This window comes from Squalius cephalus (genome assembly GCF_949319135.1).
Source record: "Squalius cephalus genome assembly, chromosome: 8".
Classification (NCBI taxonomy): domain Eukaryota; kingdom Metazoa; phylum Chordata; class Actinopteri; order Cypriniformes; family Leuciscidae; genus Squalius; species Squalius cephalus.
In genome coordinates this window covers 2,151,131-2,167,530 of record NC_137129.1, presented here as the reverse complement: position 1 = coordinate 2,167,530, position 16,400 = coordinate 2,151,131, and the positions used below count along the sequence as shown (strand labels likewise).

General features: G+C 37.2%; 1 protein-coding gene across 3 annotated transcripts in view; it reads left to right on the top strand.

Annotated features, from left to right (window-relative positions):
• Positions 1 to 16,400, top strand: part of ext1c (exostoses (multiple) 1c) — a 78,116-nt gene that overhangs the window by 5,593 nt on the left and 56,123 nt on the right. For all 3 annotated transcript variants that reach the window (XM_079878118.1, XM_079878120.1, XM_079878119.1), the window contains exons 2-3: positions 10,813 to 10,920; positions 11,513 to 12,579. In XM_079878118.1, the coding sequence (XP_079734244.1) occupies positions 11,651 to 12,579 (929 nt within the window). In that variant the 5' untranslated portion in view covers positions 10,813 to 10,920; positions 11,513 to 11,650. The remainder of the gene's footprint in view (positions 1 to 10,812; positions 10,921 to 11,512; positions 12,580 to 16,400) is intronic.

Here is a 16,400-nt window from a genome sequence, read left to right as displayed (position 1 = left end):
GAAGAGATGAAGTGTGTGTTGAAGAGATGAAGTGTGTGTAGAAGAGATGAAGTGTGTGTGTTGAAGAGATGAAGTGTGTGTTGAAGAGATGAAGTGTGTGTTGAAAAGATGTAGTGTGTGTGTGTTGAAGAGATGTAGTGTGTGTGTTGAAGAGATGAAGTGTGTGTTGAAGAGATGAAGTGTGTGTTGTAGAGATGTAGTGTGTGTGTGTTGAAGAGATGTAGTGTGTGTTGAAGAGATGTAGTGTGTGTGTTGAAGAGATGTAGTGTGTGTTGAAGAGATGTAGTGTGTGTGTTGAAGAGATGTAGTGTGTGTGTTGAAGAGATGAAGTGTGTGTTGAAGAGATGAAGTGTGTGTTGAAGAGATGTAGTGTGTGTGTTGAAGAGATGTAGTGTGTGTGTTGAAGAGATGAAGTGTGTGTTGAAGAGATGAAGTGTGTGTAGAATAGATGAAGTGTGTGTTGAAGAGATGAAGTGTGTGTTGAAGAGATGAAGTGTGTGTTGAAGAGATGAAGTGTGTGTTGAAGAGATGAAGTGTGTGTTGAAGAGATGTAGGGCCCTATTTTAACGATCTGAAATGCAAGTATCAAGCGCAAAAAGCAAGTAACTTTGTGGACGCAAATCTAAAACGGGTTGGCCTGAAGTCGCTTCATTACTCATAGGTGTGGTTTGGGTGTAATGTGAAATAAACCAATCAGAGCGACATCTCACATTCCCTTTAAGAGCAGGTGTGCTTTTTCCATGGCGGATTGCTATTATAACGGCGGATTTGCCAGGAGCGGTTCACAGCCGAGGAGACCGACGTTCTCGTCAGGGCCGTTGTGGATGGAGAAACCCACCCAAATTAACTTTGGTTAAACAGGCGTATGATAATTTGGGTAAATGTGTAAACTAGATGTATGCTTTTATAATAAACTGTCTATCTATCTATCTATCTATCTATCTATCTATCTATCTATCTATCTATCTATCTATCTATCGTAATAATGTATGATTCGCAAAAATGAAAACTGCTGCTTCTGTGTAGATGAGAGAATCAAAGTGTATGCGCGTTGTGCACTCTACATTGATTATGGCCAAGCATGCGCCCTTAAAATAGCATATGAATAACATGCGCAACGCGCCACTGACTTTAGACTAGTTTTTTTCGGTCAGTGGCGTAATTGTTTTCTAAACCTGCAAAATAGCACCAGGGAACGTTTGCGCCGGAACACGCCTCCTCTTTTCGCTGAACCGCAAGTTCATTCCCTAATTTACCGACGTGCGTCTGTGGAGGGAAAAGTCCGCTGTGCTCGGGTGCAAAATAGGAATGATACATGCGTCGCTAGAGATAGAGCCCTGAGTGTGTATAGTGTGTGTTGAAGAGATGAAGTGTGTGTTGAAGAGATGAAGTGTGTGTTGAAGAGATGTAGTGTGTATGTAGTGTGTGTGTAGTGTGTGTGTAGTGTGTATGTAGTGTGTGTAGTGTGTATGTAGTGTGTGTGTAGTGTGTGTGTTGAAGAGATGTAGTGTGTGTGTAGTGTGTATGTAGTGTGTGTGTAGTGTGTATGTAGTGTGTGTGTAGTGTGTATGTAGTTAGTGTGTGTAGTGTGTATGTAGTGTGTGTGTAGTGTGTGTGTAGTGTGTGTGTTGAAGAGATGTAGTGTGTGTGTAGTGTGTATGTAGTGTGTGTGTAGTGTGCATGTAGTGTGTGTGTATGTGGTGTGTGTGTAGTGTGTGTGTAGTGTGTGTGTTGAAGAGATGTAGTGTGCGTGTAGTGTGTATGTAGTGTGTGTGTAGTGTGTATGTAGTGTGTGTGTGTATGTAGTGTGTGTGTAGTGTGTATGTAGTTAGTGTGTGTGTAGTGTGTGTGTAGTGTGTATGTAGTGTGTGTGTATGTAGTGTGTGTGTAGTGTGTATGTAGTTAGTGTGTGTGTAGTGTGTGTGTAGTGTGTATGTAGTGTGTATGTAGTGTGTGTGTATGTAGTGTGTGTGTAGTGTGTATGTAGTTAGTGTGTGTGTAGTGTGTGTGTAGTGCGTGTAAAAGGCAGTGGATCAGGTGTTCGGTGTATCCGCTGATATCACAGGTGTAGATCAGGATCATCACAGCATTTTAATTCTCTCTTTAATTAGATCCCAGGATACCGAGAAGTGCTTAAGATTCAGGAGCGCGAGGAAAGCTGGGAGGGGTTTGTGGAAGACGAGTTTCTGAGAGGTTAATCTGCTAAACAGATTTCTCGTTTCGTGTCGTTTTGAGTGTCATGTGACATGAATGCAGCGTCAATCCCTGCAGGGAAAACGGGAATAACGTCTGGAATCTCGGCTCTTTAGACAGGCTCTATTATGAGTCATATAACATAATGTATAGAAAGAAAGGAGGAGCGTGAGAATGAATAGCTGGCGTTTTTCAGTTTGACATTTAAAGCTCATTCGGTTATGATAACCTCAGATTGTCCCAGCCTTTCCAGTTTGTCAGGATAATTAGCCCTCGTGGCGTGTGTGTGACGACCATATTGTTTAGACATAATTAATCAAGCCTGCTGGTAATTATTGTTGTCCATAAATTAACACATGAAGCACGCAGCGGGTGTTCAGAAAGATGCAGCCATCATCATCATCATCATCATAATAAGCACCTTTACACAGCAACCAAACAACTTCTCAATCTGCCAATCCGGGCTTTACGCGAGAGATTAGCGCAGAACATCATGTCAGATTTTTCTTAAACATCCTTGGCTCTGAAATTACACTGACTCTGTTGATCCGGGTCTGTGTTTTCTCCAAACCAGAGCCGACGGCCCGTCAGTCTCAGTCGACCTGTAATGACAGAGTTTCAGGTTTAATTTTAACTCCGGCTCTCCCACCTCACCGCATCGTTTGTGTTTCTCCAGCATCAGCTGCCGCTAACATTATTTTTACACGCTGCAATTCAGGGCAGCTGAAGCTATAAAAAAGAGAAGAAGTCTGCCATAACCAGTCGATAACACCAGTGACACTGGCCCAGTGGTATAAAGGTATAAAGTCAGAATTATGAGATATAAAATTCTGACTTTATAATACGCAATTGTGAGATATAAAGTCAGAATTGCATGATATAAAGTCAGAATTGCATGATATAAAGTCAGAATTGCGTGATATAAAGTAAAGTCAGAATTGTGTGATATAAAGTCAGAATTGCATGATATAAAGTCAGAATTGCGTGATATAAAGTAAAGTCAGAATTGTGTGATATAAAGTCAGAATTGCATGATATAAAGTCAGAATTGCGTGATATAAAGTCAGAATTGCGTGATATAAAGTAAAGTCAGAATTGCGTGATATAAAGTCAGAATTGCATGATATAAAGTCAGAATTGCGTGATATAAAGTCAGAATTGCGTGATATAAAGTAAAGTCAGAATTGTGTGATATAAAGTCAGAATTGCGTGATATAAAGTCAGAATTGCGTAATATAAAGTCAGAATTGCGTAATATAAAGTCGCAATTGTGTGTTATAAAGTCAGAATTGCGTGATATAAAGTCAGAATTGTGTGATATAAAGTCAGAATTGCGTGATATAAAGTCAGAATTGCGTGATATAAAGTCAGAATTGCGTGATATAAAGTCAGAATTGCGTGATATAAAGTCAGAATTGTGTGATATAAAGTCGCAATTGTGTGTTATAAAGTCAGAATTGTGTGATATAAAGTCAGAATTGCGTGCTATAAAGTCAGAATTGCGTGATATAAAGTCAGAATTGCGTGATATAAAGTCAGAATTGCGAGATATAAAGTCAGAATTGCGTGATATAAAGTCAGAATTGTGTGATATAAAGTCAGAATTGCGAGATATAAAGTCAGAATTGCGAGATATAAAGTCAGAATTGCGTGATATAAAGTCAGAATTGCGTGATATAAAGTCAGAATTGCGTGATATAAAGTCAGAATTGCGAGATATAAAGTCAGAATTGCGAGATATAAAGTCAGAATTGCGTGATATAAAGTCAGAATTGCGAGATATAAAGTCAGAATTGTGAGATATAAAGTCAGAATTGCGAGATATAAAGTCAGAATTGCGAGATATAAAGTCAGAATTGCGAGATATAAAGTCAGAATTGCGAGATATAAAGTCAGAATTGTGTGATATAAAGTCAGAATTGTGTGATATAAAGTCAGAATTGTGAGATATAAAGTCAGAATTGCGAGATATAAAGTCAGAATTGCGAGATATAAAGTCAGAATTGTGAGATATAAAGTCAGAATTGCGTTATAAAGTCAGAATTGCGAGATATAAAGTCAGAATTGTGAGATATAAAGTCAGAATTGCGAGATATAAAGTCAGAATTGCGAGATATAAAGTCAGAATTGCGAGATATAAAGTCAGAATTGTGTGATATATAGTCAGAATTGCGTGATATAAAGTCAGAATTGCGAGATATAAAGTCAGAATTGTGAGATATAAAGTCAGAATTGCGTGATATAAAGTCAGAATTGCGAGATATAAAGTCAGAATTGCGAGATATAAAGTCAGAATTGCGTGATATAAAGTCAGAATTGCGTGATATAAAGTCAGAATTGCGTGATATAAAGTCAGAATTGCGAGAAAAAAAGTCAGAATTGCGAGATATAAAGTCAGAATTGCGAGATATAAAGTCAGAATTGTGTGATATATAGTCAGAATTGCGTGATATAAAGTCAGAATTGCGAGATATAAAGTCAGAATTGTGAGATATAAAGTCAGAATTGCGTGATATAAAGTCAGAATTGCGAGATATAAAGTCAGAATTGCGTGATATAAAGTCAGAATTGCGAGATATAAAGTCAGAATTGCGAGATATAAAGTCAGAATTGCGAGATATAAAGTCAGAATTGCGAGATATAAAGTCAGAATTGTGTGATATAAAGTCAGAATTGTGTGATATAAAGTCAGAATTGTGAGATATAAAGTCAGAATTGCGAGATATAAAGTCAGAATTGCGAGATATAAAGTCAGAATTGTGAGATATAAAGTCAGAATTGCGTGATATAAAGTCAGAATTGCGAGATATAAAGTCAGAATTGTGTGATATAAAGTCAGAATTGTGAGATATAAAGTCAGAATTGCGAGATATAAAGTCAGAATTGCGAGATATAAAGTCAGAATTGTGAGATATAAAGTCAGAATTGCGTGATATAAAGTCAGAATTGCGAGATATAAAGTCAGAATTGTGAGATATAAAGTCAGAATTGCGAGATATAAAGTCAGAATTGCGAGATATAAAGTCAGAATTGCGAGATATAAAGTCAGAATTGTGTGATATATAGTCAGAATTGCGTGATATAAAGTCAGAATTGCGAGATATAAAGTCAGAATTGTGAGATATAAAGTCAGAATTGCGTGATATAAAGTCAGAATTGCGAGATATAAAGTCAGAATTGCGAGATATAAAGTCAGAATTGCGTGATATAAAGTCAGAATTGCGTGATATAAAGTCAGAATTGCGAGAAAAAAAGTCAGAATTCTGACTTTATAAGAAGCAATTGTGACTTTATTTCACGCAATTCTGAACGCTATTGGCTATTTCAAAAAAGGGGAGGAGCTGTTCCATATGCCCCGCCCTGTCTTCCTGTTTCAGTGGACATTACATCAACACATTGAATAATGCTGCGCGATTCAAGGCATGAACTCATTTCCACTTAATATGCTGAGACAACTTTTTTTTTTAGGTCGATTTCTCCAAAGATTGCAGTTTGCATAGTTTGTGTGAGAAACTCGAACAGGAGTGTGTTTCCCGAAGCAAACTATGGTCGTAAGTTCCGTCGTTACTAACACAATTCAATGGAACTTGCGACCATAGTTGGCGAACGATGCTTTTGGAGACACGGCAACATTTGGGGACGGACCTGACCAATGGCAGATAGCGGAGCGTTTGAGAACCGGTTCAGCGTTATTTAGTGCAGAAAGCCACATTTCTGACCTTTCAAAGCAACAGAATATGCAAATATAAACAGTGCAGTTTGCATGTGTAAGGATGACATGTTCTCCAAGCAGGATTTTTGAGCTCAGTTCTGATTTATTCGCTGTAGAGGGAGATAAGCTCCACGTCCAGCTGTCACACACTCGTCATGTGAGACACCGACACACGCGGCGTACAACTGCTCATCACCTGCTCGCTGTCCTTCTGCACCGCACACTGCCAACAGTTGAGGAGACTCTCGCCTAGTTTCCCCGAGTGGAACACACTCGTTCTGAGAAAGCTAATGAAGTGTCCAGAAGACAGATCACTGAAAGTTTGGAAGACTGTGTTCACTTATTCAGCTGTTTTCTGTCGGGTGATTGAGCAATGTGCCATCGCATCTCGATCTCATTACACGCCTCCGGCCCGTTTCTGAATCCTAAACCCGCTGTGATGTACGGGACGAGTGTCGCAGACTTACAGTGAGCTGATGGATGAGGAAGATAAAGAGAGAGAGAGAACAGTTCCTTCTGTCAGCAGATGCAGGATTTGGGAATGAGGAAAAAACAAAAACAAAAAAAAAATATTTATTTGAACATTATATGGAGACAAAATGAGTTGCAAAGGAGAAAATACACTCTAAAAAATGCTGGGTTGTTTTAACCCAACTATGGGTTTGGGAATGAGGAAACCCATAGTTGGGTTGAAACAACCCAGCATTTTTTCAGAGTGTATTTTCTTTGCAACTCATTTTGTCTCCATATAATGTTCAAATAATATATATATATATATATATATATATATATATATATATATATATATATATATATATATATATATATATATATATATATATATATATATATATATTTATGATTTGGGAATGAGGAAAAAACAGTTGCATTAAAAAAAAAATCATTTATTTGAACATTATATGGAGACAAAATGAGTTGCAAAGAAGAAAATACACTAAAAAACGCTGGGTGGTTTCAACCCAACTATGGGTCAAATATGGACAAACCCAGCCATTGGGTTACATTTTTAAATTACATTTTTAACGCACCGATTGGGTTTGTCCATATCTGACCCAAAATTGGGTTAAGGCAACCCAGCATTGTTACTGCAAAAGACAGATGTATTTAACTGCAAAAAATATATATTTTTACTTTGCAATTACTACATTTTTTATTTTTAATCTGCATTTCAGTTCGCTGTCTTTATCTGGTGTTTCACTGCGTGCCGTTGTTGTTTTGTGGGGGTGAAAGTAGAGGAACTTTTGCAGCTATATGCTTCTATATGAGTTATCATTTTGACATTTCATTAAATGTTTCATGTGCAGCAGGAAGAAAGTTATTCTATTGCTGTCGGAGCGACCTGAGCTTTCTCTTGGAAAGTCCTCGGTGTAATACAAATAATACAAAGAATTATATATATACTGTATAATTTAATATAATCCAACATATATTATATATAATTGAATGTGTATTATATAATTTATGCAATTTTATAGGAAAATTAACATCTTCAAATATTACAAAAACTTTGTTAAAGACTTTGTAAGCATATTGCGGAGTTGTGCTTGTTTTATTTGTGATATTAATAATGCAGTGAAACATGCCGAATTGTGCGACATTATTTTTGTCCAGGGTGTCATACAAAGAAATGATGAACACATGCAAAAACAAGAGAACCAATGAAATATTAATAACTGAATATGTTGTAGTCAATTTAAGCTTTTTCCTGTCAGCTTTTTGTTTTTTCTATGCATTTTGTTTTGCAGAGTAGAATAAAACCTGTCGCCTTCTCTGCCAAATAATTTTTAGCATTTTGTTTCTTCCTCATATTCAAAATATTTAACAATATATATACAAAAGAAAAATCATATTTTGATGGTTTATTTGAACTTGTAGGTCATTAAAAACAAATATCCCCTTCTGACATCACAATATATATATATATATATATAGAGAGAGAGAGAGAGAGAGAGAGAGAGAGAGAGAGAGAGTATAGACCTATTTAAACGAGTATATAATCTCTCTCTCTCTCTCTCTCTCTCTCTCTCTCTCTCTCTCTCTCTCTCTCTCTCTCTATATATATATATATATATATATATATATAGGCTATATATTGATCCTGATGCAAATGAAAATCTAAACTGCAGTTCCAGTTCATTTTTGAGATTAGTTAAAATTGAGATTAACTTCACCTGTGAGGCATAAAGAGCCAAACGAAAGGCAAGAAGGGAAATCAATGTCCTAACTGAGGGATTCATGCATTAATAATGAGCAGCTTGTAATGAAAATCCTGCGCATCTGTTTCCTGATAAATATGTGCTTGGCCTGCAGTGTTTCTGAGGAGAGCTTTCCCGTGAAAACACAGGTCTTCGTGATCACACACACGCTCACTGCGTTTAACATCATATTCTCCATGTCACATATTAGTAATGCATCTCCTAAGCGCGCATGCAGAACACACACAGGCCCTTTATACACTTCAGAGCTTTAGATTAGTTTGCGCTCGGTCAGACTGCGTAAAGAGATAAGAGAGAAACTCTAGAGGAATTCAGCAGAGGTAGAGAAGAGCAGGTGAGACCTGAAAGCTGTCTTTGTGTGTATGCTGGCAGTCGAAAGACTGAGCTTCACACACACACACACACACACAGGTACACACAGACAAACACCTCCCCTTCAAAACCACTGCGTGCTTCTCGGCAAAGCAAACAAACTAGCCGTTCAGAAGCTCAGTCTCGGCTCTCGCTGTCCGTTCAGGGTTACTAAAGCTATTTTTCACTTCATGTGGAGATGCTATCAAACCCAGCTCATGTTAAGCATGTGTGTGTGTGTGTGTGTGAAAACAGCAGAACCCACTCACACCACAAGACTAAATTCAGCCGTTTTAAATCAAGCATGGCCTCATAAAGTCTGATGATGAGACGCTTGATAACTTTTGTTAACTTCGCCCATTAAAGCTGTGAACTGGCCTTTTGTGTACAGTAGCGGAGGGGATATTTGTTTTTTAATGACCCGACAAGTATGATTAAACCATCAAAATATGAGGAAAATCATTATGTATTTTAAATATGAGGGAAGAACAAAACACTGCATTTGGTTACGGTGTTTATCTGACAAAATGATTATTACAGCCATCATTAAAAGGTGTTATTTTACTTTACACTGAAAAACAACAAGCATACATCGACTGCAACATAATCAGTTATTAATATGTCATTGGTTCTCTTGTTTTGCATGTGTTCATAATTTCTTTGTATGAGAGCCTGGACAAAAATTATGTCGTACAATTTGTCATGTTTCACTGCGTCATCACAAATACAACAAGCACAACTACACAATATGCTTTCAAAATCTTTAACAAATTGCGTCATTATCATGCAGTATTTAGTATGTAATTCAATAAAATTCCTACATTTTTAAGTTTTCTTATAGTTAACTTTAAATTATGAGCCTTTTTTAATGACTTTTAACCGACTGGTCCACTGTAAAAAAATATTTTCATTATTTGTTATCTTTTGTCAAATCAATTTAGATAATTACTGTGGTTCAGATTACATAATATTTTGAGTTTCCTTTGATTTAACCAATCTCCTTCATTGCATTAACTAAAAAATAAATATTTCAATGAACTCAACATTTTAAGGCAACCAAGTAACTTACTTTAAAGTTAAACCAACAATATTTCTTTTACATTTTGTCAGTTTTTAATGGATGTATGTAGTCCATTATAAATCTCTCCTCAAGACGCAATATCAAAACATTTTGTCCTCATTTTGAACATTGTTTTCCCATTTAAAATCATTTTATAAAATGCTTTGTTTCTCTTTAAAATGCCACTTATTGAATATTTTGTCATGTAATGCAATGATGCACATTTTATTGCCTTAAGTGCATGCAAATATTGACTGTCCTGTACATGAGATTGTCTGATAGTCACGTTCAGTTTTTAACCACTGCTTTTTAAATGCACTGTCAGTTTTTAATGGATGGATGTTGCCCATATAAAAATCTCTCCTCAAGATAACGCAATATCAAAACATTTTGAACATGAATTGTTTTCCCATTTAAAATCCCCCAAAATCATTTCATAAAATGGTGTTTTTCTTTAAAATGCCACTTATTGAATACTTTGTCACGTAATGCAATGATGCACATTGCACATTTTATTGCCTTGATTGCATGCAAATATTGACTGTTCTGGTAGTCGTGTTCAGTTTCAACCACTGCTTTGTTTTAAATGCACTACTTGTGACGCACAAAATACAGTCAAACAAAAATGTATTCAGACACCTTCACATTTGTCATATTATCACAGATTATTCACTATAGTTTAGAAAATGGTAATAAATATATAATAATAGAAACTCAGAGTTATGAACTCAGTTGATATTTGACTGGTTTTGTCCGTCCTTCTGTTAGACTGTCTCACACATGAATTATGTTGAATATCTGTTAAATTTAACTACACAATTAGATAATACCAGTTTAGCTCAACCAATCACCAAGCAATGCTTCATTGTGTTCAGTCTGTGTGTAAAAAGAGCATTAGCAATTAAAGAAAACACACTTCAGAAAAACATGATCAGCTCAAAGTGTCTGAATCATTTTTGCTCCCAAATTTGTATAAATTTAACAGTGTATGAATAATTTTTGGATATAATATGTCACAGTTTACTTTATTTTGCTCTCCTCACTTAACTAAATGAACTATAGTTCTGCACACACTAGTGAAAATGATGTTTTCTGAATCATTTTTGGTTTGACTGTATGTCCTTTCATACTTCACCGCGCTGCCATCCGTGATGCATTGCTCGCTCTGTAGCGTTCTCGTGTGTTTGACTCTGTCGGGTGTGTGTGGATATAAACGAACAGAAGGCTGTGTACTGAAGTGTGCTCTCGATTCTCCGCAGAGGGGATTCACTGAGCCATGCGGAGAGAAGGACCACCGAGAGAGAAGACACTTCCAGCGGACGCGGTGAACACACTGTAAAACATTTTTGTTGGTTTAACTTAAAAAAGTAAGTAACCTGGTTGCCTTAAAATCTTAAGTTCATTGAAATTAAAAAATTTAGTTAAAGGTGCAGTGTGTAATATTTAGGAGGATCTGTTGACAGAAATGTAATATCACATACATAACTGTGTTTTCAGTGGTGTATAAAGACCTTACATAATGAAGCGTTATGTTGTTATTAGCTTAGAATGAGGCATTTCTCTCTACACACACCGCGGGTCCGCTTACATCGACATGTTTCTACGGTGGCCCTGAGCAGACAAACGCGTTTCCTCACTATGTTGTTCTTCATGATAAGAAGCGAGCTAAAGTCAGCGAATAAAACACTGACACAATGATGAACAAGCAACAATAATATTCGCAATAACATCGTTTTACTGAATAATTAAGTAAACCTAATTTCTTAATTGATCTTTGTAATGAAACCTCATTGCTGAACTGGCTACAGACGACGACATCACTTCCTGTCGGCCACCGTAACTTCTGTTGGGTGCAATTCACAACCTCACCACTAGATGGCGCTAAAAATTACACACTGCACCTTTAAAGCAATGTAAAAACATATGTTGTCATAACTTACTGATCATGTTTTTTTACAGTGAACAGAGGCTAGAGGTTAGCATTGATGGACAGGTGGAGATCGGAGCAATGCTGGAGCTTCGGCCCCTGTTGTCCCGCTCGTCTCGGTCCCGCTGACGATCCCGGATCGGCTCCGGCGCTCCGAGGCTGAGAGACTCATGCAGGCCCGGAAGAAGTACGTGCTTCTGGGCTTGTGCTCGTTCTGCTGGCTTCTGCTGTATTACCTACAGGACCGGCTCCTGGGTTTCCTCGCGTATAGGAGAGGAGAGGGTGCGCGGCCGTGGCCCGACTGGCTAGATCGGGATCTTCTCCCGGGATTCGCCGAACACGCCGAGCTGTTAAATGACGGAGGACCGGGAGACTCGCCTCGGCAGCGACGGCAAGCGTGGACCGGCATCTACAAGGACAGTCGGTGCAGGATGGAAACATGCTTCGATTTCGCGCGATGTCAAGCCCTAAGCGCCTTTCGGGTCTATATCTATCCGCCGGAGAAGAGCGAACGAGTGTCGGAAAGCTATCGGAAAATCCTCACATCGGTGGCGGAATCGCGTTACTACACGTCGGATCCTCGGGAAGCGTGTCTATTCGTGTTGGGAATCGATACGCTTGATCGGGATCAGCTATCGACACAGTTCGTTCCCAACGTAGACGAACGGATTCGCGGATATCCGCTCTGGAACGACGGGAGGAATCATGTCATCTTTAACCTTTATTCCGGAACTTGGCCGAATTACACAGAGGATCTGGGATTTAACATGGGACAGGCTATCTTAGCAAAAGCAAGCTTGAATACGGAGCACTTCCGCCCGGGATTTGACGTGTCAATCCCGTTGTTTTCTAAAGAACACCCTCAGAAGGGCGGCGAGCGCGGATGGCTAGTGCGCAACACCGTCCCGCCGCGCCGGAAGTACTTGTTGATGTTTAAAGGGAAACGTTACTTGACGGGCATCGGATCGGACACTCGTAACGCTCTGCATCACATCCACAACGGGAAGGACATCGTGTCCCTCACCACGTGTCGCCACGGGAAGGACTGGGAGAAGCACAAGGACGCGCGGTGTGACAAGGATAACCGGGAGTATGAGAGGTGAGTGTCTGGTTTCTGTGAGTCAGTGTTGAACACGAGACGCTGCTATCGGTTACTGATGTAACAGAGTCAGGAGTGAATAACGCTCAACATGTATCAAGTGTTCTCTTGGGATCATGTCATACATCATACATGTGTTTAAACCAAGCGGCAACCTTCCTGTCTCTCTCTTGAATTCAACACTGAAGTGATTAAACTGCAGTTCATCGACTGGCCACTAGAGACCGGCTGCAGAAGAGAGTCAATCCCATAGACCCCCATGTTAAAATGGCCAACTTTACAGCAGAAAAAAACATGTTTACAGTCTGGTGCAAAACGTGGTTTTGGTCTATATTGCTAATTTTGCACTTCATGACAACTGTGAGGGGGGTGAATTTTTTTACAAATCATCCTTTTAAATTATATTGAGCCTTAAAGTTCTGCATAATTAAGGGCGTGGCTACTTGAGTGACAGCTGGATTGCCGCTGATGTCACTACTAGCCGTTTGTCTGCTGTCTGTTAGCGTCACCTCAGCTAATCCGCCTCGCTGCACATTTTCGGTTATCCGGGGGGGACGCGCTGCCAAGATGGCGACGGCCGGCTCCGCCCACTTTGGGCTTCAAAAATGCTCTTCAGAAACACTAGGGGTGACGTCACGCACACTTCGTCCATATTTTTATACAGTCTATATTGTTTAAAGAGACTTTGACTCAACATTTCTCATCCATGAAACATGAGCGGAATGAATGCGCTTTCACTAAGCCCCGCCCCCCTTGGTTACTGTTGCTAGCTTTACAGAACATCAAATATGAATTCATATTTCCATTATTGTCAGTAAAACATGCTAGCAAAGCGTTAAAACATGCTTGCAAGATGTGAGCAATTGGTAAGACATGTTAGCAACATGCTAATTCATGCTAACAATCTATTAAAACATGTTAACATGCTTGCAAAATGCAAAATAATGTTTGTCACATGCCAAGACACGCTAACAACATGATACAACTTGCTGGAAAGCTTTTAAAACTTTCAAACAAGCCTTTGTCGAGCCATGAGTCCTGACAAACTTTAATTTAAAATGTAATTTTTGCATTTAAAAGTGAACATGCAGATCCACTGTAGACTTACATTAGAAAAGAGCAAAAGCTTGAGAGAGAGAATACGCATGGAAACAGTTGCTAAGGCAGGATTTGAAGGCGGGGCTTAGCTAAGATCAGTTTACACTGCTCGTGTTTAATGACACCAAAAGCTTCAACTTGAATTATTCTCAGAGGACTGTAAATAAAATGATGCTTGATAGTACAGTCCTGTCTCAGCTGTTCTGCGAGTCAAACCACACATTTCTACATTGTTTTGTAATGCACACATGATGACCCAGTGGAGTTAAACAGATTTTGGATGAGGAGACAGAAGAAATATGTGTAAGGAAGGGAGGCACTAACACAGAGAATGTGTATGAAATCCAGCGTTGGCCTTAAAGGAGCGGAGCGAATAAACGCCTCGAACTGCTGGACGGCTTCGGGCTTGTTTGCTCTTGGTTTGTGGTGGATGAATGTGTTCATTTGTTCCACTCGACAGGTTTAGGGAACAAACTTAGCCAAACTTCTCAGCAATATACCGGTGTTCGGTGGTCCTGCTCCATGTGAGGAAGTCAAGCATTCATGAAATACTTTATTTCTCCTGGATTGAGCATGGCGGTTTGCATCGTGGAGGTCTGAGCAGGAGAAGTGTGCTTTATATTCACAGACAGGGAGGATTGCAGCAGGAACGGCAGTTTGAGAGTTTCATGATGACATTTTAGCAAGAAAATTAGACCCCAAAATATTTTATATATGACATAAAATGTAGTATCTTCTAATTTTGTATCTTGATAATTTAGCAACTTGACTAAATAACAATAAAAGGATAACATGAACATATTTCATGTCATTTTTTAAAAAATTATAAATTATTTTTTTAAAATAAATATATAATTGTTTTTTATATAAAATTAATATATGTTTAATATTATTTATAATTTATAAAACTACTCTAGCAGGAAAAGAATAACATTAACATATTTCATGTCATTTTTTAATTTAATTTATATGATTTATTTTATAAATAACTGTATAAAATGTTTTATAATTTTTTTAAATAAATATATAATTTGTTTTTTATATAAAATTAATATATTTTTAATATTATTTATAATTTATAAAACTACTCTAGCAGGAAAAGGATAACATGAAAATATTTCATGTCATTTTTTATTTAATTTATATGATTTATTTTATAAATAACTGTATAAAATGTTTTATAATTTTTTAAAATAAATACATAATTGTTTTTTATATAAATTAATATTTTTTATATTATTTATAATTTATAAAACTACTCTAAAGCAGGACAAGGATAACATTAACATATTTCATGTATTTTTTTATTTTTAATTTATATGATTTTTTTTATAATAACTGTAAAATGTTTTATAATTTAAAAAAAAAAAAAATATTATTTTTTTATAGAAATTAATATATATTTTAATATTATTCATAATTTATAAAACAAGTACTCGAGCAGGAAAAAGATAATGAACATATTTCATGTCATTTCTTATTTTATTTATTTCATAAACGTGTAAAATGTTTTATTTTTTTAAATATATAATTGTTTTTTTTTATAAATACATATTTAAAAATATTTTTTTATATATTTTCTTAATTTATAAAACAAGTACTCTAGCAGGAAAAGGATAACAAACATATTTCATTTCATTTTTTATTTTATTTATTTTATAAATAACTGTGTAAAATGTTTTATATATATTTTTTAATATAACATTTTTATAATTTATAAACCTTAAATTAAATTTATTTAAAAATTATATTATTTATTTGAAATGGATGAATATGAACAAAATGCTATGATTATTCATAACAGATAATTGTCCTGCATCAGTACAGAAATAGCTTCAACATTTATGTGTTATTATTATATTATTTTTACCTGTAATATATAATTTGACAGCATGTTTGAAGCTATTGTAAATTAAAATTGCAAGAATATGCTAAGTTGCACGCCTGAGTTCAACTGAATATTAATGTGGTAAGTTTTAATAAACAACACACCTTGGAGTCAGATTATTAAACTCTGCGCCCACTGTTCAAAACGTATTTGATCAAAAATACAGTAATATGGTAAAAAAAAGCAGTTATCTATGTTAATATATAATAACATGTAAATTTATTCCTGAATTTTCAGCATCATTACTCCAGTCTTCAGTGTCACATGATCCTTCAGAAATCACTCTAATATGATGATTTGATGCTCGAGAAACATTTCTTGACACGTTACCCGGAGTGTCATCGGGTCCGGCTCTTGTTTCTCTGCTGTTCGGGAGGCTAAGGTGCCAAACTCAGGAATAGCTCAGAGGAGGTTCTGTGGGGTTAATGATCTCCAGCATCTGCTATTCCACAGATTAACCTGAAGGCACTCGGAGCCTGGAAGGCCGACCGAGACAGGGATGAAACCAGGAATGAGAGAGAGAGAGAGAGAGAGAGCGACGAATGGCCCACATTCACTCGCTCACTTCTCAGGGCTCTTTAAAACAAGGGAAGGGGAAGAGGGGGACTCGCATTGTACTGGGTATGTAAATGAGACGGAGTGAGAGAGCTTGTGGGAAGAGAAATAGGGCAAGCTGTTTCGGGACAGTTTTGGGACGGACACACACACACACACACACACACACACACACACACACACACACACACACACACACACACACACAGACGGAGGATTATACTGCAATACTGATTATACTCTCTTCAATACCACTGTAGACTTCTGGGAAGGCATTAGA